This window comes from Otolemur garnettii, unplaced genomic scaffold (assembly GCF_000181295.1).
Source record: "Otolemur garnettii isolate 467f Iridium unplaced genomic scaffold, OtoGar3 scaffold00171, whole genome shotgun sequence".
NCBI classification, from domain to species: Eukaryota; Metazoa; Chordata; class Mammalia; order Primates; family Galagidae; genus Otolemur; species Otolemur garnettii.
Genome location: NW_003852566.1, coordinates 2,598,123 through 2,625,696, shown reverse-complemented (window position 1 = coordinate 2,625,696; position 27,574 = coordinate 2,598,123). Strand labels below are relative to the sequence as shown.

Genomic DNA, 27,574 nt, shown 5'->3' with positions numbered 1-27,574 from the left:
CTGCTGTGACCCAGAGGTCCAACATCTCAAAAAGGATATCTGTCATCTTTCTTCCTCACCTTGTGTAGAGAAACCTGAGGTCCATGAATTTAAACAACTTGCTTTGAGTGGCCAGGCATAGGCTGGAGCCTGGCTTCTGGGGCTCCCTCTCTCTGGAGCCTGAGTCCCACCCCAGCCCAGGTGAGGGGCCCATTGTTCATTTTATTCCTACATCCTGGAGAAGATTGCCATTTTGAAATGAGGTCAGCCCACAGTCTCTTTGGCAAGAAAAAGTAGGAGAAGAAAAGCAGCCATCTGATTAGACCTTGTGCTTGTGCTCCCAGTGCTGTTATCAGTCAGGACAAAACTCAGCTGCTGCTTGGATGGAAGAGCAGGGTTCACTTCCCAGAGATTAAGGCAAACTGTTACAGCTATGCAGAGGCAGGCAGGATCTGAATTGATTTAAGGTCTAAAGACCCTGGCAGTATTTTTTCCTGGCATCACACCATGAACCTTTCACATTTTTCTTTACTTTTTCTTGCCAGTGTGGTGGTGACTAACACAAAAACATGTCATAAAACAGAAGGCAGGCTTCAGAGTCAGAGTGGGGTCACATACTCAGAGAGCAGTGTGGTCTGCAGTGATGTTACTGTGCATCTCTCTGAGGCCGGGTTTCCTTCTCTGTGAAGTACGGGGACCAGCACTTACTTTGTATGACAGCATCATGATATAGCACTTAGAAGCACCTGGAATAATGGGAGCCTGGCAATGGCACGGGAATTCTTAAATGCTAGCTACAGCTACCACCCATTCCTGTAGAGTTAATAGTAGTGGGGAACCAAGCATTTGTGTTACATACCCAGTCAGAGGGTCAAGGATGATCATCTTGAGTGTCTTCTCCTGCTCCCAGTCCTGTCCTCTGACTAGAAACCAGGTGGATCCCACTCCCACCCTGCCCACAGGTGCCTCTACCTGCCGGGGATGGGGATGGTGGTTATGATAGTGAAATATTTTGATAGGTTTTTACAGGTTGAAAGGACTGTATCCATCCATTGCTTCATTTTATCCTCACAGCACCCCACACAGTGCTTGGAATTATAATCCCATTACTTTGATGGGAAAATGGAGGCTCAGGGAAGTGCATTGGGTTTTCTGAGTTCATCCTGCTCACCTGTGGTGGGCCGGATCAGGTTCTCTGCAGATCCCCTGCCTTGCTCCCGACTTCCCAGCATGCAATATTCACAAGAAGGCACACTCAGTTGTCGTTTCTGCAATTTTCCTGAAGGTTGGGCATCATGAGAGCAAGCTGGAGCCCCTGCTGTTCACTTTGGAGGATGGTGTGAATGAGGACCTTTCCCTTAACGAACAGCTGATAGACATTCTGTCCTCTGAGGACTCTGGGAGCACACTTCAAGCCTTAAAAGAGTAAGAGTTCTAAATCTCATGGATGTGGTGATGAGTGTTTCAATTACCATGGCGCAGTACACACAGAGTGTATCTCAGTCATCTGTCACTTCGTGGTCCGCCGCTCGGCACTGAACACACGCTTGGCATTTGGGAGAAGAGGTGTATGTGGTATAATAAGACCTACTTGGAGGCGGGCTGATCTAGCAGGGAAGGTAGACACAGACACGGAAGTGACATGAAGTTTGGCGAACACCATGCTAAGGGGAAGATCAGGGCTGATGAGGCACGAAAGAGGAAGTAGTTACTTCTGAGAGGGTAATCGGAAATGCTTCCCAGAGGAGGTGATGTTTAACTAGTTCTTGAAGCTTTTCAGACAGAGGGAAAAGGGGCAGATGCAAAGATGAGAAATGAGCATGACGTGTTTGGTGAAATGTGTGGCTGAGGTCTGGATTGGGGTATTGAATACAGGAAACAGAGCAGAGGCCAGAGCATGTGACGTGGCTGTTCGCTGAACTGGATCCACTTCTTTTCATTTATTTAATGAATATTGACCTTGTACTGCCTTTATGCAATAGAACATAGTGCCGATGCCATTTACAAACTTTACAAGAACTACCCTTGATAGCCCTGTGAAGTAGGTGTTGGTGTTCTTGCCATCTCATGGATGAGGACTGGAGAGGGATTGAGTGGCATACCCAGGCACACGCTAGCAAATGACAGAATCAAATTTCAAACCCGGTCACCGGGCTGCAGGGTCCAGCCTCTTAATCAAGGTGCTCCCTTGCCTAAGATTTCTCTTGGCCAGGCACCTGGGTCACAGGCTAGTGGTTGACCATCACTAGATAAGGTCCATCTGGGTGGCCTTTCCATCTTTACTTTCAACAAATATTTACAGATGACATCTTTGTATTTCTTTGTTCAGTTTTGAGTTGTCTGCCAAAAGTTTTGCTCTTATCTTTATTTTCAAACATATTAATCGTGATTGTTTTAAAGTCTCTGAAAACTTCATTATCTGTAGCCCTATTCTGTGCCTGTTGTCTATGTTTCATCTTAGTTTTTGATTTTGTTTTCTTGTCTCCTCATGTGCCTGGATATTTTTAATTATGTGCCAGACATTGTATTTGATAAATGAGAAGACCATTTGAGGACTAAGGTGATGTGATTTTCTTTCCAGCAGCTAGGAATGTAATTATAGGTTACCTTAATACACTCAGATTTAAGTCATTCAGAGCTGGGCTTCATTTCCTCCAGATCAAATTCTTATTTGGTTATATCCAATTTTATTTTTCCTTTGTTTTCTTTTTTGTTAGACTGTTGATTATTAATAATGAGGCCATGTGGAAACTCCCACATTGGCTTCCATTTGCAGAAAACCCTTCTGTTTCTAGATTTAAGACACAAAGTTCCCTGCCCACTGGGGAGGAATTTCTATGGATTGGGAGTCATCATGATGCCAGTAAACTATAATGTCTAATTTTTGTATTTAATACCATATATTTGTGTCATATTAAAAAATGTACAGTCTGCTCCACACACCGTATTTAGTTTCATCCTCATAGAGTGTTATTTGGCAACATATCTTATTTTTAGCATTTGACAGTTGAGGAATCTGAGGCTTTTAAGAGTATTATCCACAGTTACACATCTGGTGAGCGAAGAACAGGACTTGAGCTTTGTCCCTACAGTCTCCACACCTTCTAGCTTTCACAAATTCTCCGAGCCTCAGTTTCCTTACCCCTCAAATGGGCCTCAAATGGGGAAACCACAATGTACTAGTACAACATCCTTCAGGGAATGGTTACCTCGGAGCCTGGCCCAGGCTAGTAGACAAAGAAGAGAGGCTCCCGGGATAATTAGCACTTCCTTGAGTCTTTCTCAAGAAAATTGAAAACAGCACTGAAAATGGTACTGCTTGGAAGCAAAATTGAGCATCTGTCTGATCCTCCTCCCTGAATCCAGGAAACAGCATTCGTGTGGCGTATAGAGCTGAGTCCAGGATAGAGACAGAAACCTTGTCCTTTTACAATAGGAATGACTACTACCTGGCCTGGGTGAAAAGCTCTGTTGGGACTGACTCAGTGCATGTCCTCAGTGGAGAGGAGCAGAGAGTGCTCAGTCCTCCCAGTGCATTATGAAGAGCCTGGCCTGGAGCCTCCTAAGTGCAGGGCCAAGTGAAGAATCAAGCCTTGTTCACCCATTTCTGGGTGCTTGACTAATTAAGCTTTCTGTAGCCATTCAGGAAAAAATTCTTGATTTTATCTGAACTTCCCTAATCAGAATGGCAAGGATGACAAATTAAAATTTGCCACCTTATCTGGGCGGGGATGGGGGAGGGTGTTGGAGGTGGACAAGCAGTGAAGAGATATCCATAAATGTCACCTATTATATTAAGTGGTATGAGCAAGTGGTTATCAAATGGTTTTCTGGCTGAAAGTTTTCTTACAAAGGAAAAAATGAAAAGTATAATGAAATGATTTGGTTTGTGTAGTCAATACCTGAATACTCTTTTTTTTTATTTTTTTGAGACAGAGTCTCACTTTATTGCCCTTGGTAGAGTGCTGTGGCATCATAGCTCACAGCAACCTCCAATTCCTGGGCTTAGGAGATTCTTTTGCCTCAGCCTCCTGAGTAGCTGGGACTATAGGCGCCCTCACAATGCCCGGCTATTTTTTTGTTTGTTTGTTGCAGTTTGGCCAGGGCCAGGTTTGAACCTGCCACCCTTGGTATATGGGGCTGGAGCCCTATCCACTGAGCCATAGGCACTACCCCAATACCTTGATATTCAATTTGCAAGTACGCAGTACCCTATAACCTCTGACCAGAGTAATTAGGTCTTTCAAATAGGAAAGTATTTAATCCTCTGTCTTTGCTTTTGATTCAAAAAGCGATGGAATCTAGGCAGCCCTGGTTTCCTTTATCCTTAGAGCATCCTGTGGCATATAGCGCTGAGTTAGGATAGAGACAGAAACACCTCTGCCTTATCCTTTTATAATTTTATTACACGAAATTCTAAACAGCTACTGCAATTTGCTGGTCCTGGTGCTCAAATGCAATAGTGATGTTGACATTAGCAAAGATTTCATATTTGTATATCACTCACTCAGTAGCTCTGGAATTTTATATTTATTTCTGCTTAGGAGCCCATCGTATGTTGCCTGAAGAGTTTTTAACATTGCTTATCAAGCATAGCCGGGAGGGTTTGGCTTGAGATTTATCCCTTTCTTCCTCTCTCCCAGTTTCCCATCCTCCCTCCTCTTCCCCACATTCTGTGTTTTTTGAACACTAATCCTGTTTTTAGCATTGTAGTTGGACACTAGTTTTAAGAACCCAGTCTTTTTTTTTTTAATCCTATCGTCATCAAATACTTTTAATCTTTCCATCTTGACTTATAGTCAAGCTAAAGAAATCCGAGAAATAACATGTCACTCAGAATGTCAAGGGCATGGAAATCTGTGGTGTTCTCTCCACTAAAAACAGCACTTTTCTCTAGCAGATGATTTACCCTGCTCCTTTTTCTTACATGAGGTTTTGGTGGGATTCTGAATATGCCATTAGGTCACTTGACTGTTACCGCCTTTCAAGACCCCTCAGAGCGTGACTGTGGGCTATCTTGCTGTTTGTTTTTGATACAGAGCATTTCCTTGGGTTGGTTGCTTGTCTCTGACGTTGCTTATTTATACATTGCCTCTTACAGAGAAGGTTTGAGGAAGGAATGTTGCCTTTGATTTTTGTCTGGTTCCTTGACTGTGGTCATAATGGAGGTGGGCTCAGCCCCAGCACCTGCTGAGACCCAGGGGAAGGACGGCATGGCTGGCAGGTCCCAGGAGCTTCTAGGGGCAGCGTGTGTCGGTGGTCCTTTAGCTTCAGCTTTGCTGTGGGACTGACATCCCTCGCACCTGGGGTCTTCATCTCACGCATCACTTACATTTTAGGCCAGGAAGGTGACGTTCAGAAAAGTTTATTGGTTTTGCTAAGGTTGCACAGGTATGAATGGATGTGGCCCAGGCCTCAGTGTGTTTAAATCTACTATTCTTTTGACAGAATAGGTTTTCTAAAAGACTGAGCTTAGATTTTACAGAGAGGCAAAGAAAATAAGAAAAGAGTCCAGACCTGTGTCTGTTCCCTTGTTGTTGGAAGATTATCACACATTGCCACTAAATTGTCTCACACTTGTGTTCTGTACAGAGGAAGTGTTCACTAAGTGTTTGCTGAGTTGAAGCATTTACATATGTGTGTGGAGTTGTTCTATTTATGTGCCTACCAGATGGTATATTTTTATAACTATTGCCCTTTTTATTCTTTACACGCAGTCTACAGAAAAGTAACTTTGTTCCTTACCTCTAAAGACTTAAAGCCCAAGGAAATTAAATGACTTGTCCAAGGCTGCTGTGTTCACTCATTCTTTGCCTGGGCTGATTGTTCATGCTGGCAGCACTGATAAAAAGCAATTAAGTGATCGATTATTCCAGCAGATTCTTGCTCAGGGCCCATTCTGTGCCAGGCACTGTGGTAGGCCCTGGCTGGATACTGTGAACAAGAGTCTTGGTTTTTGTCCTCATAGAATACACAAGCAAAATACAAATGAGGTGTCCGGGGGACTGTGGTAGGAGCCGTAAAGGGACGCGGGGCTCTGTTACAGGATCCTGGGGCGCCCCTCTGAGGGTAGGGGTTGGGCTAAGAGCTGGTGGTGGATGCTGTTGTATTCTGTCTCACCCACCTAAGGAGCAGGTTCTGTCTTGCTCACCAGTTTGTCCCCAGTGCCTCAGACAAGTGCCTGGCACACAGTAGGTGCCACTACACAGTGCTGTGCTTGATGGACTGTCAGTAGCAGGTGAAATCTGAGGAGTTGAGGTTCTTCAACAGCAAAGATTAGGAGAGGGAGAATCTTGCCCAGACCAAAAGATAATACTACGTGCTCCCACATGTGGTGTGGCCTCACAGCTTACCAGGTTCCTCTGAGACATCTGGCTGTGGTTGGCCACTCTTGCCAAGTGAGATCCTGCCATGAGGACGCGCTGGCCAGGATCTGGGGCTGTTGTCCATCATATCCAGAGGAAGGCAGAGTCTGCACAGGTGCAGGCAGGAACATGGGATTGGGGGTGGGAACAGGACACACATGTCTGGTGCTTCCCAATCAAGTGTGAGGTGAGGACATCAAGGAGCAAGGGTAGGAACCCAGGAAGGTGTGCAGCGGTCTTGACAGAGTGGGGAAGTGGCTTGCCAGAGAGACCCAGAAGAATTTCCAGGCAGCATGGAATGCCCACTTGAGGCCAGCAGGCCTCACCTGCCTGGACAGGGTGCTTTCTCCTGCGCTGGTCTGGGTGGAGGTCCAGAGGCTACTGATGGTGGGCACAGAGCCCAGTGGCTGGAATTCGGTGAGCAGCCAGACTGCTAGGTCGGAGTCCTGGCTCTGCCACTTACTGTCTCGGTGGTTCCAGTTGCCTTATTTATAAAGTGAGGACACAGTGCTGGTCTCATTCAGGTGTTGGACCAGAGCTGGCCGGAGGGTATTTCCAGGTGAGTGGGAGAAGAACAGGGAGTGCATTTATTAGTCTTCCGTGGCATCTCAAACAAATTACCATAACCTTGGTGGCTTAAAACAATAGAATGTATTTTCTTACAGTTCTGTAGTCCAGAAGTCCAAAATCAGTTTCATTAGTCTGAAGTCAAGGTGTGCACAGGGCCATGTTCCCTTTGGGTCGGACTTGAGGGGACTTGAGAACAAGGGGAAGTAGATGCCTGGGGGTTGGCTTATGGAATGTTCCTAAGGATTCTCATTAGTCATAGGCACTGCCAATGGTCAGTCCAGGGCTCACGTTACCTCACAGCCTCTGACTCCAAGGCTGGGGTGCCTCTGTACTTCCTGCCTTTTGAAGGCCCATGGGCAAGGTTCATCTTGGATTATGTGGGGTTCCAAAAGAGACTAAGGGGCCCACAGTGCCCGTGACATAGCTGTCCTGTGACTAGAGACAGCTCACCCACTTCCCTCCACTTCCCTTGGGTCACAACGGGATAAAAGTGATTTCTTGGCAGGTGTTCAGAGATGCTTCTGGAACAGATGACCTATTATGCGATACTCTGCTGGGGATTCTTATCGGGCGGTGGGTTTGCAAGGCCAATGAATCATGCCCCTCTCTTTCCCTCCCCCATTCTAAGCTAATTTGAAACTCTCTTTCCTTCTTTCCTCCTCTTGTTGCTTTCCTCTTTCTTCCCTCCCTCCCTTCCTCCCTTCCCTTATTTTTCTTCCTTTAACTGTACTTCTAGTATAGATTAAGTTTCCAGAACACACACACGCCATGCAATATGGTGGGGACTCCAACAAGAGCCAGCAGACCTGTGCCTTTGAGCCCTTGCCACGTGGTCTGTGATGCTCAGGTTGTAATCTGCTTCTCTTACTGGACCCTGTCCCTTGGGTGGCACAGGTCTGGTGGCCTAGGCTGCAGTGCAGTGATGCAATCATAGCTCCCTGCAACCTGCAAACTCCAACTCCTGGGCTAAAGCGATATTCCTGCCTCACCCTCCCAGGTGCTGGGACTACAGGGATGAGCACCCCACCCAGCCAGCAAGCATCTTTCTTCCGGGTTTTGAAAGACCATTTAGATGTGCCCTTGTCAGGATGTGTGTGGGGGCATTCTCAGCAGAGAGGACTGATGTGACAGGAGCAACTTCAGGAGGCTGGACACAGGTGGTATTAGGGAAGAGTCCTTAGTCTTTGAGTGAATGTCTTCATAGTCCTGTAGGTCCCTCCTCTGATACTAATAACCCATGGCTGGGTCTCTTCTGCCTTTCTGGAAGGATTGATATCAGGCACTCAAATGGAGCACAAGCCTATGTGCTGCCAAAGTCAGTGAAATAGACAGAGACCCTGTCTTCAGTCCTGTTCTTGCTTCTGAGTTTCCCAGAGGTGGTAAGTCCCTGTGCAGCACCTAACAAGCCATAGCAGTGTTTTATGGGCTTTGTAAAGGGGCCTCTGAGGAACACAGTCAAGGGACTGACTGCCTGGTTACCATGGCAACCATTACTGTCATCTTCCCAACAAAGTGAGGGTTTCTCCAGGAGATCTGTGTCTAACACCTTCCACCTTTCAGTAAGTGTGTACTGAGCTCACACACAGCACCAGGCTCTGTGGTTTACTGGCTACAAACTCTTATCAGAGACAGTGCTGTGAGACTTGGTGCACTGTTGTGATGCAAGAGCCATAAGTTGTTGGCCAAGATTTTCAGTTAGGAGCCCCGAGTTGCCCACCAGCTGCAGAGGTATGACATGTACACAGCGAGGTTCAGTGCAGTGACTCAGCCAAGGTACGTTCATGGCACTGCTGTGACAGCCCCCTCCCCTCCCTGCCATGGTGCCTCTCCTTGGTGATTTATGTCTGGTCTGCTTAACATGCCCAGGGTGGTGTGATGTCCCCTCCTTTGCTCCTCCACCTGCTGCTCACCTCCTGCTGTGCAACCCATTCCTAACAAGCCACAAATCAGTGTAGGTCCACAGTCCTAGGGTTGGGGACCACAGATATAAAGTACACAGGAGCCATTTTGATCTCAGATGGGAAAGTCTCAGCACCCAACAAAATGACTGCAGTGGATCAAAGCCCAGCTACTCACAGATATATGCAGCTTCATACTGGCGAATCAAAACCCACTCACACACAGCAATCTCTAGCTCCATGGAGGTGCATCAAAGCCCACCTACACCCAGAGACCTGCAACTCCCTGGTGGTGAATCAAATCCCATCTATACACAGAGATGTGCAGCTCCATGGTGGTGGGTCAAAACCCACCAGCACACAGAGAAATTTGCACTTGATGGTAATAGATAAAACCCAGCCACTGAACTGTATATTCAAAAATGATGAAGATGGTAAATTGTATGTGTATGAAGTCCACCAATTAAGTGCATGAAATTGCCACCTTGCACTTATGTTGGCAGCACTGTACAAAAAACTCAGCAAGGTTTGATAACCTTGGTATATCGGTGTCACAGCTGTGTTCATGTCAGTGTGTGGCGGTGTCTTGCTGAGTAGCATTTGTTATTGTTGCATGTTTTTGTTTAACATGAGAATGTTGGTAAATTAGAGCAGTGAACAAACATTCATAAATTTCTTGTTAAACTTGGCAAGAGTGGAAGTGAAATCAGAGACATGTTACTTCAAGTTTATGGGGATAATGCCTTGAAGAAAATAGCAGTGTACAAATGAATGAAACATTTTTCTGAGGGGAGAGAAAGTATCACTGATAAACAGAGGTCAAAGCAGCCAGAAACAAAAAGAACTGAAAAAAACATTGCAAAAATTCATTGAATTGTGCATCAAAATCTTTGGCTAACTGTGAGAAGCATAGCAGACCAAGTAAACATTGATAGAGGAACAGTTAGGAAAATCTTAACTGAAAATCTTGGCCAACAACTCATGGCTCTTGTATCACAACAGTGCACCAAGTCTCACAGCACTGTCTGAGAGAGTTTGTAGCCCGTAAACAGATTTGGAACAGCCCCTCTCCTGCTTGATTTGGCACCCAATGATTTTTTTCTTTACCCAAAGTTAAAGGAAATATTGAGAGGAAGACATTTTGGTGACATTCACAATATCAAGTGTAAATATGATGACACTTTTGATGACAGTTTTGTTGGCCATTCCAGAAAAAGTTCCAAAATTTCTCTGAAGGTTGGACTAGGTTTTGGCCTTGCTTGATAGCTTCCCAAGCAGAGTACTTTGAAGGTCCATAATGATATTCAGCAATGGTACATATGTAGCATTTTTTCTAGGGTGAGTTCGTGAAGTACATTTTACTTCAGTAAGAAAAAGAACTTAAAAATAATTGGAAAACAAATTGAATCTGACCAATCAAGACCTTAGATCTGATTACTAGTCTACAGTAATCTCCACTAATCTGGTAGAGAAAGGTACAGTGACATTCTATGGACGCAATCAGCCAAATCTGGAATGTGGGACATCTGCAGCATGAATGGCCTGGTTTCCTCAATGAATCAATGCCTTGGAAGAAAAAGCAGAAGGCCAGAATGTTACAGAGTAGCACAAACTTAGCTGACATTGTGGGATTTTGTTTGGTTCCTGAATTAAACTTTGAGCTGTAAAAAGACACTTTTTTTTTTTTTAAATTGTTGGGGATTCATTGAGGGTACAGAGAACTGGGTTACACCGAGGGCATTTGTTAGGTAAAGTCCCTCTTATAACTATGTCCTTCCTCCAGGGAGTGTGTGTCACACGCTGTGACCCTCTACCCCCCTCCCTTCTTCCCTCTGTCTGCTCCCCCCCTTCCCACACCCCTCACTGTGTACTAAGTTGTCAATTGTCCTCATGTCAGAACAGAGTACATCGTATTCTTGTTTCTCCATTCTTGTCAGAGGCTTTACTAAGAAGAATGTGTTTCAGTTACATCCAGGTTAACACTAAAGATGTAAAGTCTCCATCGTTTCTAGTGGTTAAATAGTATTCCATGGTGTACATATACCATAGCTGTCAATCCGTTCCTGGGTTGGTGGGCATTTAGGTTGTTTCCACAATTTGGCAATTGTAAACTGAGCTGTGATAAACAGTCTAGTGCAAGTGTCCTTGTGATAAAAGGATTTTTTTCCTTCTGGATAGATGCCCAGTAATGGGAATGCAGGATCAAATGGGAGGTCTAGTTTGAGTTCTTTAAGGCTTCTCCATACTTCCTTCCAAAAAGGTTGAGAGGTTAGTTTACAGTCCCACCAGCAGTGTAAAAGTGTTCCCCTCTCTCCACATCCACACCAGCATCTGCAGTTTTGAGACTTTGTCATGTGGGCCATTCTCACTAGGGGGTGGTTTTGATTTGCATTTCTCTGATGTTTAGAGACGATGAGTATTTTTTCATATGTTTGTTAGCCATTTGTCTAGGTAAAAAGACATTCTTGAGACACTTGAGATAGTTTGAATAATGACTGGTCACTAGATGTTATTAATTATTAAAATTATTTTAAGTATTTTTAATATGATAATGGCAGTATAGGGAGTCAGACCCTACTGCTACTCTTAGGGTCCCAGAGTATGGGCCTGAGAATTAAATTGATATAAGGTAGATAGATTAACAGGATAAAAAGTTTTATGTGACACAAGAGCCATTATGAAGACCCAATAAGTGAACAAAGAGCAAGTTGTGAAAAAAGCAACTGAGTTATGTGGCGAGGACAAAGCGAGATAAGAATGATCTTACCAAGGTCTGTTTGTACAGAATTCTCTTGCTCTCAGCTTTCCATCCTTGGTGATAAGAATTTTGGTTCCTCCCCGCCCCAGCATAGGGAAGGCGTCTTTCACCTGGGAATTTCATCCATCTGCTTTTAAGAAACAGCATGAAGATCAGAATGACCTTCTTACACCTGCGGGTTGGTTAGTTTTTGAAGTGCCTTTAACTTAAAATAGTCATTATACCAGAACAGCGTATTTGGGGGTAGCATATTTTGCCACTCTTAAGCCACAAGGTTTGGTAAAAAAGATCATATACGTATATGTAGATCGATAGGTAGGTAGATATACGCACATCTATCTGTTTCTCTACCTACGTATACATATCCTTGACAGCTAAAGATGCATGCTGACATGCTTACAGGTGAAATACCACGTCTGAGATTTACCTGAACGTGCTCAAACTTTAAAGGCAGTAGACAAAACGAGTGGTGGATATTGGCAGTTTTTGAAGCTGGGTGACATGGGAATCACAGTGTTCTACTTTTAAATGCTTGGAAAATTTATAGTAGTTTCCTTAAAACTCATAGTTTTACAATCCTATGCCATTTTTCCCTTATAGATTGAGTTATCTATAATAACTCAATGTAGAGTGTAGGGTTCTAAGTTTAAGGATCAGAATGTATTTCTGGGGAACTCTTCTGGAAAGCCATTTAGCAAGATGACTCAAGAGGCTTAAACATGTCGCTGACATTTGACCCAGTGATCTTTTTTGTGGGAATCTGTACTGAGGAAATTACTGCAAAGATCAAGAGCTCTTTGGCGGAAAGAGCTTGTAGCAAAGCTGGTTACTTTAGGGTTATTTTAGATTTTGAAATTTGCAAGTAACCCTAATGTGCAACCAGCAACCACAGTAAAACAGTTAATTGAATGGTGATGCCTCACACGATGAAATATTTTGAAAATGTTATAAAAGAAACATTTTTAGTTTTTCAGTACCTCTGGAAGATGCCTGTAGCAATGTGAGTTGAAAAAGAGGATGAAATTGTACCTGTGTCCTTGTAAATAGTCTTTGCATGTATGTAAAAACACAGAAAAACTAGAAGAAACTCTAACAGTGTAATACCTTCATTCTTTCTTCTTTATTTAAGGTAGGGTCTAGCTCTGTTGACCAGGCTAGAGTGGCTCATAACTCACTGCAGCCCCAAACTTCTGGCCTTAGCCTTCTAAGTAGCTGGGACTATAGTCACATGCCACCCCCCATCACTCAGGCTGGTCTTGAACTCCTGCCTCCAAGCGATCCTCCCACCTTGGCCTCCCAGAGTGCTGGGATTATAGGCATGAGCCACAGCACCTGGCTGCTTCATTGTTTCTGATTAAATGATGAACTCACAGTGAATGAAGTCATTTTCTTTTCTTTCTTTCTTTCTTTTTTTTTTTTTTTTGAGACAGAGCCCCACTATGTCACCCTCTGTAGAGTGCTGTGGTGCCACAACCACAACTCCTGGCTATTTTTTTTGTTGCATCAGCAGGCCCAGGCAGGGTTTGAACCTACCAGCCTCAGCATTTGTGGCCAGCACCATAACCACTGTGCTGCGGGCACTGAGTCAGACGTCACTTTCTGGTTTTTTTTTTTTTTTTGAGATAGAGTCTCACTATGTTGCCCTTGGTAGAGTGCCATGGTGTCACAGCTCACAGCAACCTCAAACTCTTGGGCTTAGGAGATTCTCTTGCTTCGGCCTCCCAAGTAGCTGGGACTTCAGGTGCCCGCCACAACGCCCAGCTATTTTTTATTTTTTGGTTGTAGTTGTCATTATTGTTTGGCAGGCCCAGCTCCCGTGTTATGTGGCTGGTGCCCTAGCTGCTGACTACAGGTGCCGAGCCCAGAAGTCACTTTCTGTTTGTCTTTATTTTCCATATTTTCTATTGTGAACATAATTTTCCTTGTGCATATTTTTCTAGCTTTATAGAGGGATAATTAATATCCCATAAAATTTCACCCATTTTAAGAGTACAGTGTGATGTGCTCTATAAGTGTGTACAGTTGTGCCACCACCACAATCAAGTGGCAGAACATTCTGACCTTGTGAAGGACCATGTAAATATTTTTTAAGAAGAATTTATTTTTAGTGGAAGGATATGATGGGATTTAGCTGTCATTACATTGAGTTGGCATGTCCATAAATTAATTTTTAATTGGAAAAAAGCTAAAATAAACTTTATTTTTAAGTTGTTTGAATACGTTAGCCATCCATCTTTCCCTTGGTCTCCTTATTGTTGACCAAGACTGTGTCTTATATCAGTTATATTCCTTACTGTCCAGACCCTGGTACCTTACCAGTTTATTAAATAAGGATCTGCTGATTTAGTGACTGGCCTCCCCTGACTGCATGGAGCAGAGGGAGGGAGGAAAAAGAGAAGGAGAAAAGGAAGAAAGAAAGGACCCACGCACAGATAGCTTAACACCTCAGAGCTTTGAGGAACCATTGTTTCTATTGCAATTTCACGTAATAAACTCCATTTGACTTGTGTCTCTCAGGTTGGAGATTGCAACCCTGAATCGAGCTGATGCAGATCTGGAGGTCTGTCGAACTCAAATCAGCAAGGATATCATTGCCCTTCTACTGAAAAACCTCACCAGCAATGGCCACCTCTCACCTCAAGTGGAGAGGAGGATGGGTACCATTTTCAAAAGGCAGTTTCTGTTGCTGGAAAATGAAATTCAAGAGGAGTATGATCGGAAGATGGTGGCATTGACAGCTGAATGTGACCTGGAAACAAGAAAGAAGACAGAAAATCAGTACCAGAGGGAGATGGCGGCAATGGAGGAAGCAGAAGAATTGCTGAAACGTGCAAGTGAGAGGGTAAGCCAGGCCTGAATGGAAGATGTTCCTGCCTTACCTCTCTCCTTCCTTTCAGGGATTTGTCAACTATCCATCCACCCACCTGTCTATTCATTCACCCCCTCCATGCATCCACACGTCACCCACCTAACCGTCTACTGTTGTTGTGTGTTCTTTGGAGATTCTGATCGGGGACGCAGGGGAAAGAACTGCAGATGGAATGAATATTCAAGGGAGACCGGGACTCGCTCTGGTCGGTGGCCCAGCTAAACTTTACTGATTACCTTATATACTTTCCAACATTCAGTAAGAATTTAACACCTATACAAAGAGGTGAAGTAATATTAGGAAGCTACCATTTAAGATTACAATTTAGTGTGAAGGCTGAGGAACACATATACAGTTGATTTTGTTTAGAGTAAAACATATTGGAGCCTGGCTGTTGGTCCTCGCTCGCCCAAGGTAAAGTTATACATTATAATGCTAATGAGGGAAGAAGGCAGAGAATAGAACCCAATGCTCGGAAGACCGGTCTGTCCATCCTCCAGCTAACACCTTGGCTGTTTCTCCACACCCCCTAGGGAGAGTCACTCTACACATTCCTGCACATCAATAGGCAAGTGTAGAAGCTCAGATCCTCAAGGAAATGCTTCACAGAAACAATCTCCTGAAGGAGCACATTGAGGCGAACTGCCATGTCTTGAGCAAAGAGATCTTATCTCCTACAGTCTACCCTTCCATCCACCCATCCTTCTATTCATCCTTCTAACCATCCATCCACCCATCCATCCATCCATCCATCCATCCATCCATCCATCCTGGTTCATTTAGGAAGCATTTATTGAGTACTTATTGTTTCTTAGGCACTGGGCTAGGCAGAGAAGGTGCAGAGAACAATGAGTCATGGTTTTTGAATTCACAAAGTCGATAGTCTAATGAAAGATATACAAATGAGACATTAGTCAGTAACGTTCTCAGAGACACATATTTGCAGTGCTGTGCTGGGAGAGTTCGTGGAGAGAGTAGAGAGGCTTCATTCGTGGCAGGGCATGTCCATGGAGGGCTGTGATGTTGGAATACACCAGTCCCCCTTTGGAAGAATGTGTTTAACACCCTGTTCAGTGATTCAGCCCCTAAAGGATCCTCTTATCTCTCTCTCTCTCTTTCCTAAATTTGTCTTTTTAATTTCCTGTGAATATAATACATGCGCAAAAAGAGAGGCTTAGAAAGTATTCCAAGGTAGTGCTCAGTAAATGAGGGACCCTGAGCCCAATTCTGCCTGCATACAGCCCACTAGTTGAGAATGGCTTTTACATTTTTAAAGAGTTGTAAAAAACAAACAAATGCCAAAGAATATATGACCTTATATGGCCTGCAAAATCCAAAATGCTTCTCTGAGACTTTACACAAAAGTTCACTGATTCCAGCTTCAAAACCTAAAAAGAAAAACCCTGAAAAAAAATAGTGACGACCATTTCACCACTGACGTAGAGGATCGTTCATTTGGCCCATTATTGAATTCCTACTATATGCCTGACCCTGGAGATACAGGGGTGACTCTGATGGCCTTCTCACTTGTCCTCGGATTCCAGCAGACATTTTGGCCTTTTGCTTTATATTACATTTTATAGTACATTTGTATTCCATTTTGTATTACATTTTATAATAATTTTATATTACATTTTTCTACAAAGTAAAGCTTATGCAGTTCCTGTAATTGCGTATCTTTCTTCTTTTTCTTTACATCACAGCATAAACATTTTCTCATTTTATTAGATACTCTTTGAAAAATACAGTATTTAATAATAACAGCCCCTTCTCAGTGTCCCCTGGGGTCAGGCATTATTCCAAGCACATTGTGTGAACCTCATTAAGTGTTCACACCCACTCAGTGAGGTGGGGATTGAGAGGTTCCCATTTCACAGGTGAGGAAACTGAGATACAGGAAAGTTCATCTGTCAGAGGCCTCAAAGGTAGAGTAAAGATAGGCCCTGGCACTGTGCTCCTATCCACGGTGCCGTACTGCCACTGTAATGGCAGGTGACACTCCTTGCTATGAGTACCATCCTCTCCTGCTGAGCATCTAAAATGTTTTCAAGGCTTCTGCTCCAGAAACATGACCTGGGGCGATGCTTTTTTATGTGGGAGGCACCTGGAGGATGGAAGCTGGCTCTTCCTCTGCTTGTCCTGTCCCTCCCCTGGGACCTTCTGTACCTGCCCTCCCCAGGATTTTTCTACAGCCACATCATGTCCATTCCCCCACCCCTGCCTTCTGGTCTGCATCTCCGAGGTCATTGCTCAGAGGCAAGCTGCCTGTTTTGAGCCAGTATGCTTCCACAAATAGCATGTGAGCTATTAAAGTTAATAGAACTAGATCTCTTCCAGCAGTGCAAGCCACTCCTGCATTATAATTGTCTGTCACATATCATAGTAATCTTGAAATGAAATGAATGCAGGAAAATATTTTGGATGTATTATCCCATTAAGAACCAGTTTTTTAAAAGAAAAGCAAAATGGGGCAGCATGTGTGGCTCAGAGGAGTAGGGCGCTGGCCCCATGTACTAGAGGTGACAGGTTCAAACCCAGCCCCAGACAAAAACTGAAAAAAAAAAAAAGCAAAATGATCAGTATCAGCTTTTTAAAGTAAATTTTAGGAATTCCCAGCACAGGCACCCTCCGTATCCTGAGGGGATTGGTTACAGGACCCCTTCCCAACTCTTCAGAGACCAAAAATGCACAGAGGCTCAGGTCTCTGAAATAAAACCTTATGGTATTTGCATAAACCTACATGTCCTCCCCCTCTAGATGACTTGAAATACCTAACATGATGCAGATTCTATGAAAATCATTGTAATCTCTCTTTCATTTAGGGAATAAGAAAAAACGTCTGTACATATTTAGTACAGATACAACTATCCTTTTTCCCCCCTGAATATTTTTGATCCGCTGATAGTTGAATTCATGGATGTGGAACCCATGGGTACAGGAGTTGACTGCAGTTTGTATTGAGATGACATCTGTTCTGTTGAAATGTCTACGCAATTCCTCAGAGTTTGGGCATGATTTCTCCACATTGAGGCCCTAGGGGAGTAGTGAGGACTATCAACACAGAAGACAGGGTGCTGGGGTTTAGAGCGTCACTGTGTTCCTCCAGACGTCACATTGCTCAGTCACCCTGGCCCTGTTTCCCCACACTTTGAATGGGAGGATGGTGGTGCCTGTCTCAGAGGGCTGGTGTGGGAATGAGCACGTTAATGCTGGCGTAGTACTTCACTCAGTGCTCGGCATGGCACCAGCCCTGTGGGAGCCCTTACAGGATCCATAATTCAGTGCTATCAGGGTAGTCAGTATATGAAGGACTTCTCCTCAGAGATGGGGAAACTGAGGCCTGCAGGGGAAGTGACTTGCAACCCAGGTTCTCTCAGCCAACTGCTGGCTCTTCAGGGCTGTGTCCTTCCTCGGGGGAAGAATGCCTTCTATACCCAGACATTTCCCTGGCACTTAAAGGGGAGGGGGCCCAGCCTGCATCCTGTCTGTGCTGCCTGAGGCTCCTTCACCCTTCATGAGTCCTTGTCTTAAAGGAAGAGGTTCTTTAAGTGTAAGAACACTTACACTTTAACCCTCTCTGGATTTATTTTTATAAAACAGTTTTACAGTTTGTCTTTCTTGTTAAACTGAGTACAGGGAGCATAATTTAGTACAGTCGTAATTTCCTGAGCATATCTCAGACCTTTGTTGGTGTAGAGTTGATGTCATGCACCGCAGTTACTCCAGTCAGCCTGACACAGGCTTGCGTTTCTCAGATTGGAATTTCGGCCCCCTCCCCTCAGGTCCATACCTCCCACTCCCTGTGGGGGAAAGTTGCTTTTCTAGCTATTTGGAACCAAATTGTACACATGCCTTATCTCCCTGGAAAGTCCACTGTATTGGAAAGTTTACCAGGGAAGTGGAAGCGCACATTTGTTGACAATATTTACAATATAAAATTTACTATCTAAGAAAAGCCAAGTTTCCAACTTCTCTTAAAGAACAAGAAGATTTGGCCATGTTGAGTCCATATCCTTGTAGAGCCCCTTCGGTAGACTAACTAGTGGCTTCCCTGCAGGCAGGGATTGCCCTGTATGCTTTGTGTGGTCCCCACTACTTTCTGATGCCTCTCACGCAGGGTCACCTCACTCATTTTCATACACAACCTCCCCTGCTTAGCAGACCTGAGGGTGGGCATCCTCGGCTGGGACTGTGTATGTGCGTTCACATGTGTGAATGTGAGGGTGTGTGCCTGTGAGCAGATGTGTGTGCACTGTGTATGGACTGTGTGCACATGTACTAGTGTGTGTGCAAGGATGACAAGTGTCAGTGCACACATTGCCTGTCATGCACACATATGCCTGCATGAACGTACACCTTGCATGCGTGTGCACACTGTGTGTCCACATTACATTCTGTGCACATGTGCACGTGTGTTTGGTATGTTGGTCTCTTATACACTGCCTGTTCTCTCCACAGTCGGCTACTGAGTGTAACAACCTCCTGCGGACCCTGCATTGCCTGGAGCAAGAGCATGTGAGGAAGTCCCTGGCTTTGCAGCAGGAGGAAGACTTTGCCGCTGCTCGTAGACAGCTGGCCGTTTGCCAGAGAGGCGAGCTGCACGGCATCTTCTTCACCCAGGTGAAAAGTGCTGTTCTCAAAGGGGACTTGAAGCCAGAGGTCGCTAAAATGCTACTTCAGAATTATTCAAAAATACAGGTAATATCTCAGATTAGTCTCCCTGTGACAAGAGAGCTATTTTCCTGAATTGTTTCAGTAAATTTCTCCTCTTTCTCAGAATTAAGTCCTGCCTCTCCTGTGCTGCATACCTACGAGCTAATTCCTCTTCCTTGTACCTCTAGGTGTGTGGGTGAGTTTCCTGTAAGCAGAGTGGTGGCTTGGCACACCCACCTGCTATGTGAACTGGAGCAAGTTACCCAACTTCTCTGAACCTTAGTTTCCACACCTGTAAAATAGGCATAATAGAGAACCCACACTCACAGGGATGCGATGAAGATTTAACGAGCTGATTCGTGGGAAGTTAGTGCGTGGCATAACATATGTGTAATGTATGAAGCAGTAGAAACACATCTGCACATGTGTGTATTGATGTGCACGTGGGCGTTACTGTCTGTGACTAGGTTTGCCTGGATGACTTTGTGTATTTTTGCATGTAAGCTTTGGTGTGAATGTTATTAATCCAGAGTGAATGATTTCTTAGGTGATAGTGCAAATAGTTTACCTGATACTGTCACCTTACTTGTAGAATTTCTTACGAGGCCTGCATGAGTATTTATAAGCACATGTGCCCACACACATGTGCAGGGCGACATCACTGGTTTGCAAGAATGCACTCCACCGTTTGTCCCCGGTGTTGTCACTGTGCTGACAGCTTGCTCTGGCCAATGGGAACAGCAGTTGCAAACAACTTTTATTTTCCTTTATGGAATTTTCTGTTTGTCTGTGAATAAAATATTTGAGAGATGCAGATGTCATTCATCAGACAGGCTGCCTCTTACGACTAATGAGCCAGTCTCTGTTTACAAAGAGCAAAGGCCCCTTTGGATGGTGCAGGCGGATGTGGGCACCACCAGGCACACTCCAGGCTGTAGGGTTGACTTGCTCCTTGGTGCAGTGCTGTGTTCATTCGATGAGTGCAAACCTGTGGTTCCTGAGCAACGTGTCCTTCTGATGGAGCAGTCACTCTATTTCAGTTTTATCTTTATATGTGAAAATCATTCCGGAAAGCTGGCTTGCTGATTAAATTTCCCTGTGAAATTCCTTCCTTGCACTAGATGTGTGGGGTCCACACAGCAGAATGAGCTGTGTCCACCCAGAGCAAATCCAGACTTGTGACCACTCTCTGTTGCTGCCATTGCCAAAGCAGGGGCGAAAGATGATGCAGGACAAGGAGCAGGTGTGAGCACGGGCATCCACCCCGCATCTGTGAGCAGGCCCTCTGAGATGAGGCCATACTACTCAGCGTTCCAAAGACAAGATGAAGGCTGGCCCTGCCTATCCCTTGGGGACATGTAACTAGCACAGGTCCAGTACTTGAGGGCTGTGTGGCAGCTGAGGCCATAGGGCCATCCCAGGAGGAAACCAAGTGATTGTCACCAGCCTCTGGTGAACAGAGAGCCACTCCCAGAAGGCTTCTGGATGTACAGAGAATGAGCTAGCCCCTCCATTTCACTCTTGGTTTTTTCCATTAAAACTTTGATGAGAGTACATAGAACAAGAAATCTGTTGTGTCCACAGCTGGACATTCAGACTCCATGGCATCACTTAGATATCAGCAGGTCCTGTTGTGGTTTGACTCTCACGGTGGGCGGTGGATGACTCTCCACTCTGGAGCACTGAGAGTTGAAAGGAATACATGCTATGTTAACAATATTGTGGTGAAGCAGCAACTACACAGGTGCTGATAGTACCATGGTATCCAGTGGTTCTCAGCCTTCCTAATGCTGCAGCCCCTTAATACAGTTCCTGTGGGTCGCAACTGGTTGAGAACCACTAATACCGGCTTTTTTGACCAGAGCTATGAGTGTTAGAGCACACCAGCCCTAAATTCCCTGACTCGGGCTCACAACAGCCAGCAGCTTGGACCCAGTTCTGAGAATCAGAGTTTCGCTGCAGCATTCCTGTTACATCAATTCTGGAACTAGTAATTCTCGGGAAATGCCTATACTATACTATATTAGACCACATCTCACTGAACACTCAGCTGTTCACTGCCGCCTTCCGAAGGCGGGGGGCGGCGGTTTGGGGAGTCGGCGTATGAAAGGGGAAAACAAATAAGACAAAGACAGACACACTGGGAAAGGGACTGAGCCGAAGCTGTTTATTGTAATAGGTAGGGGTTTTTATAGGTTCAGTTAGTGGGGGAACGAGGGGTACTTTAAAATTTGGTTATGTATGTAGTCCTGGTGCACGTGTTAAATCGCCTCTGGTTTTTTGTATCGTTTTTCTTAATCAGCAAGGTCCTTAGGCGCCTCCTTGTTAAACCGCCTCTGGTCTTTTGTATCGTTTCTCTTAGTTGTTAACCCTTACAGTTCACTGTCTGGGAAGAGCCTGTTCTCAAGTGTTGAGACCTGGAGGTTTTACAATTTTTAAAAGGACAGTGTCCATGGTGTCATCTGTTTCTTGTTGGACAAAGTGTTGATTCTTTTAGTGATCCACTGTATGGACAGTATTTCCACAGATAGATAAAAAGACAACAAAGCCTTTTCATGGGGTAACACTACTGATGCTGCTGGTTAAGGCTGGATTTTTGGAGGCCACCTATGATAATGTCAGAGCACAGGCCACGTGCTTAAAGATTACTGGGCTCAAGTCCCTGCTCAGCCATTTGCCAGTTGTGTGATGTGGACTCAGTTTCTTCGCCTGTGAAAGGGGAATGATAATATTCTCTCCCTGGGTTAAGTTGGATGAGTGAGGAGGGAATCATTCTTGGCCCAGGGCTCTGTCCAGAGAAAACACCCAGTGCAGCTGGTCCTTTTACTCCGTGGTTGTGGGTTTGTTCACTTGTAGGTCGAGGGACACTCTTGCTGCTCCTCATGCACAAGCCTGCCTGTCTCCTCTGTGAGTGTGGAAGCTTCTGGGGTGGGGTCAGTGGCTGATTCATGTCAGAACTCAGCCCCTCCTGCTGGTGCCCAGCACAGTGGGGACTCCACAGGTGGGAATGTGTGCACGGCTGAAGGACAAGTGAGTGAAATTTATGTTCTGTTTCTTGGGGCAGTAAAGTTGCTCTGATAACCCTTCACCTTCCAGGTACAGAGTGCACTTTTCAAAGCCCTCATTTCTCGTTTATATATAATTTTCTTGTAAGCCTCTGTTATGGCAGGAAGGTTAAAGGTGTTCATGTTTCTTTTCCTGTATATATTCTCTAAAGGAAAAGCAGTATTTTAAGTGTCTAGAAAGATTTTTCTCTAAATTTTAACTTGGCATGTCATCTCGTTTTTTTGTTTTTTGTTTTTTTTTTAATAGGAGAATGTAGAAGAGTTAATGGACTTTTTCCAGGCTACTAAGAGGTATCATCTAAGTAAAAGATTTGGTCACAGAGAATACCTGGTCCAGAACCTACAGTCGTCGGAGACCCGTGCGCAAGGCCTTCTGAGCACTGCTGCAGCCCAGCTGACCCACCTCATCCAGAAACATGAGAGGTAACCCCTGGAGCTGCCCCACGGATGTGAACTGTCTCAGTCTGTTTTCCGCTGCTACAACAGAATACCCCAGACTGGGTAATTGGTCAGTAGGATAGATTTATCTGGTTTATGGTTCTGGAGCCTGGGGCATCCAAGATCTGGTGAGGACCCTCATGCTGCATCGCGACATGGAAGAAAGGCCTCCCATGAGAGGAAGCATGTGTGCAAGACAGAGCGGGGTGGGGGTGGGGGGCTGCTTCTGCTATAACAAACCACATTAACCTATTAGTAAGGGCGGACCCCTTGTAACCCAGTCACCTCTTCAAGGTCCGAACTCTTAATACTGTCCCAATGGCAATAAAATTTAAACATGAGTTTTGAGGGAACATTTAAATAACAGCATAAACAAACCACCTTGACAAACATTCTTCACTGAAGAAAAGTAATTCTGTTCATTCAATGTATGTGCTACCTGCTCCTTTTCTTTTCTTTTCTTTTTGAGACAGAGTCTTACTTTGTCACCTTGGTAGAATGCTGTGGCATCATAGCCCACAGCAACCTCTAACTCTTGGGCTTCAGTGCTTCTCTTGCCTCAGCCTTCCAAGTGGCTGGGACTACAGGTGCCTGCCATAACACCTGTAGATATTTTTAGAGATGGGGTCTGGCTCTTGATTAGGCTGGTCTCAAACCCTGTGATCTCAGGGCAATCCACCTACCTCGGCCTCCCTGAGTGCTAGGATTATAGGTGTGAGCCACCATACCCAGCTACTTCTTTCTTAAAAAAATTTTTAGTTTTAATTACTATGGGTACATAATAGTTATATATTACAGTAGTTGACCACCCAAGGGATTGTAAGAAACTGGTCAACATACCAAAGTTGGCATACTGTGCTGATTTGTACAGTTGTGCATGTCCAGTCTATGAAAATTAGGTCAACATAAGGAGTTGGTCAGTGTAGGGAATACTTTGCTATGGAGGCTCTGCTGTATTCACAGGGCACTTGTCATGTTATGACACAGACACACACCGTGTATTAGTCAAATCAGGTAGTTGGGGTACTCATCACCTCAGGCATTAATACTTTCCTTGTGTTCGACACATTCCAATTCTAATTCCATTCTTTTAGTTAAAGTATACCCTAACTTACCGTTGATTATAGCTACTTTGTTGTACTATCAAATATTGTTCATTCTGTCTAACTATATTTTTGTACCCATTAACCATCCCCATGTTATTCCCCACCCCTCGACCCTTCTCAGCCTCTGGTAACGATCATTCTATCTCTATCATATCAATTGTTTCTAATATTTAGCACCCAAATATAAATGAGAACATGCGAGATTTTCCTTTCTGCTCTTGGCTTATTTTATTTAATAGAATATTCACATTTTCTATTCTAATAGAATATTCACATTTGTGGCTATATAATCTGCCACTGTATCTACATACCACCCTTTCTTTATGCATTAATCAGCTGATGGGCACTTAGGTTGATTACAAATGCTGGCTATGGTGAGCATGACTGCAATAAACATGGGCGTGCAGATACCTTTTCAATATACTCAAGTCCCTTTTTTTGCACATATACCCGGGAGTGGGGTTGCAAAGTCATATAATAGTTCTATTTATAGTTTCTTAAGGAAGCTGTGCCCTGTTCTCTGTAGTGGTTGCACTAACTCCCATTCCCACCAACAGTGTAGGAGGGTCCCTTTTTTTCTCCATATCCTTATCAGCAATCATTGTTTCCTGACTTTTGAATAAAAGCCATTTTAACTAGAGTGAGATGACAACTCATTGTAGTTTTGATTTGCATTTCTCTGATGACTAATGATGTTGAGCATTCTTTCTTATACTTGTTAGCCATTTATATGTCTGTTTTTAAGAAACGTCTATTCAGATCCTTTACCCATTTTTAATCAGATTATTTGATTTTTTCCTATTGAGTAGTTGTTGGCACTCCTTATACATTCTAATTAACCCCTTCTCAGATGGGTTGTTTGTATATATTTTATTCCATTCTGTGAGTTGTCTTTTCACTTTAGCAATTGTTTCCTTTGCTGGGCAGAGCTTTTTAGTTTGATGTAAAACCCATTTGTCTAATTTTTCTTTGGTTGTCTGTGCTTTGGGTGTTTTGCTCAAGAATTCCTTGCACAGACCAATGTTTTGAAGCATTTTTCCAATGTTTTCTTTTAGTAGTTTCATAGTTTTAGGTCTTTGATTTAAGTCTTTAAGCCATTTTAAACCATTTGATTCTTGTGTGTAGTAAGATAAAGGTCAAATTTCATTCTTCTGCATGTAGATATTCAGTTTTCCCAACACTGTTTATTGAAGAGACTGTCCTTTCTCTACGGTATGTTCTTGGAACCCTCGTGAAGGATCAGTTTGCTATAGGTGTGTGCGTTTATTTTTGAGTTCTCTATTCTGTTACATTGGTCTGTGTGTCTGTTTATATGCCAGTACTCTGCTGTTTTGGTTACTACAGCTCCGTAGTATAATTTGAAGTCAGGTAATTGTGAATCCTTCAACTTTGTTCTTTTTGCTTGGGATGGTTTTGCTATTCTGGGTCTTTTGTGGTTCCATATAAATTTTAGGACTATTTTGTTCTGTATCTGGGAAGAATGTCATTGGTGTTTTGGTGGGGATTGCACTGAATCTATAGATTGCTTTGGGTAGTATGGACATTTTAATAAGCTTGATTCTTCTAATTCATGAGCATGGAATATCCTTTTATTTTTGTATGTCCTGTTCAGTTTCTTTCATCAGTGTTTTATAACATGGAATACTATGCAGCCATAAAGACAGATGGAGACTTTATGTCCTCCATGTTCACATGAATGGAGCTGGAAAATGTTCTTCTTAGCAAAATATCACAAGAATGGAAGAAAAAGTATCCAATGTACATACCACTATTATGAAATTAATTTATACCTTTCATATGAAAGCTATAACCTAATAACAGCCTAAGAATGGGGGGGAGGGAGGGGGAGGGGGGAATGGGTGGAGGGAGGGGGTTTGGAGGGATCACTTCTGAGGTTTATCTTACAAGAGTACAAGTGAATCTTTCTAAGAGTAGAATGTGAACGTTTTAACACAATAACTAAGAAAATGACATGAAGGCTATGTTAACCAGTTTGATGGAATGTTTCAGATTGTGTGTGAAAACACCACACTGTACCTCAGAAGTGCATTAATGTACATAGTTACCATTCAATTAAAAAAAAAAAGAGGAAAAAAAAGCCATTGAGCCTTATACTTGCAAAAAAAAAAATCTTCACTGTAGAGATCTTTCACTTCTTTGGTTAAATTTATTCCTGGGTATTTTGTTTTATTTGTTGCTACTGTAAATAGGGTTACTTTCTTGGTTTCTTTTTCAGATGGTTTTCTCTTGGCATATAGAAATGCTACTGATTTTTATATGTTGATTTTTGTCTCCTGCCACTTCGCTGAATTTTTTTTATCAATTCTTATAGTTTTTCTGTGGTGTCTTTATGTTTATCTAGATATAAGATTGCATTGTCTGCCAACAGTGATAATTTGACTTACTCCTTTCCAATCTGGATGCCCTTTCTTTCTTTCTCTTGTCTTACAGCTCTAGCTAGAACTTCCAGTACGGTTGAATAACAGTGGGGAAAGTGGGCATACTTGTCTTCTTCCAGATCTGAGAGGAAAGGCTTTTAGATTTTCTGCATTCAGTATGATAATAGCTTGTGTGGCTTTTAGTGTCTTGAGGTTAATTCCTTCCATACACAGATTTTTGAAAGTTTTTTATAACGAATGGATGTTGAATCTTATCTAATGTTTTTTCAGCATTAATTGAAATGATCGTGGGCTTTTTGTCCTTCATTCTGTTGATATGATGTATCACATCGATTGATTTGTGTATTTTGAACCATCCTTGCATTTCTGGGATGAATCCCACTTGAGCATGATGAATAATCTTTCTAACATGTTGCTGTTTTCAGTTTGCTAGTATTTTGTCAAAGATTTTTGTATCTGCGTTCATCAGAGATATTTGGCTTACAGTTTTCTGTGCCTTTGGCTGGTTTTGGTATCAGGTGATACAGACCTCGTAGAATGAGTTAAGGAATACTCCCTCCTCCTTGATTTTTTGGAATAGTTTAGGTAGGATTGGTATTAGTTCCATTTTGAATGCTTTGTAGAATTCGGCAGTGAACCCATCAAATCCTGGGTTTTTCTTTAATGGGAAATATTTTATTATGCTTCTATCTTATTACTTCTTACTGATTTATTCAGGTTTTGGATTTCTTCCTCATTCAATCCTGACATGTTGTATGTATCCAGGAATATATCCACTCCTTTTAGGTTTTCCAATTATTTTATTTTATTTTATTAAATGATAGCTGTGTACATTAATGCAATCATGGGGTACAGTGTGATGTTTTTATATATAATTTGAAATATCTTCATGAAACTGGTTAACATAGCCTTCATGTCATTTTCTTAGTTATTGTGCTATGACGTTTATATTTTACTTTAAGAAAGATTCATTTGTACCCTTGAAAGATAATCCACAGAGGTGATCCCTTCAGTCACCCTCCCTCCACCCATGCACCTCCTCCCGTCCTCTCCCTTTTTCCCCTCCCCATATTCTTAGGCTATAATTAGGTTATAGCTTTCATATGAAAGCTATAAATTAGTTTCATAATAGGGGTGTGTACATTGGACACTTCTTCCATTCTTGTGATACTTTGCTAAGAAGAACTTTTTCCAGCTCCATCCATGTGAAATGAAGGATGTAAAGGCTCCATCATTCTTTATGGCTGCATAGTATTCCATGGTGTACATATACCACAGTTTATTGATCCATTTGTGGATCGATGGGTAGTTGGGCTTCTTCCATGACCTGGCAATTATGAACTCGGCTGCAATAAACATTCTGATACAAATATTTTTGTTGTAGTGTGATTTTTGGTCTTCTGGATATATACCTAATAAAGGAATTGCAGGGTCAAATGGCAGGTCTATTTTTAGTTCTCTAAGTGTTCTCCAG

General features: G+C 43.4%; 1 protein-coding gene across 2 annotated transcripts in view; it reads left to right on the top strand.

Annotated features, from left to right (window-relative positions):
- EVC2 (EvC ciliary complex subunit 2) overlaps nt 1–27,574 on the top strand; it is a 157,731-nt gene that overhangs the window by 39,474 nt on the left and 90,683 nt on the right. For both annotated transcript variants that reach the window (XM_003800190.3, XM_023519319.1), the window contains exons 9-12: nt 1,265–1,404; nt 14,088–14,412; nt 18,898–19,137; nt 22,405–22,580. In XM_003800190.3, the coding sequence (XP_003800238.1) occupies nt 1,265–1,404; nt 14,088–14,412; nt 18,898–19,137; nt 22,405–22,580 (881 nt within the window). The remainder of the gene's footprint in view (nt 1–1,264; nt 1,405–14,087; nt 14,413–18,897; nt 19,138–22,404; nt 22,581–27,574) is intronic.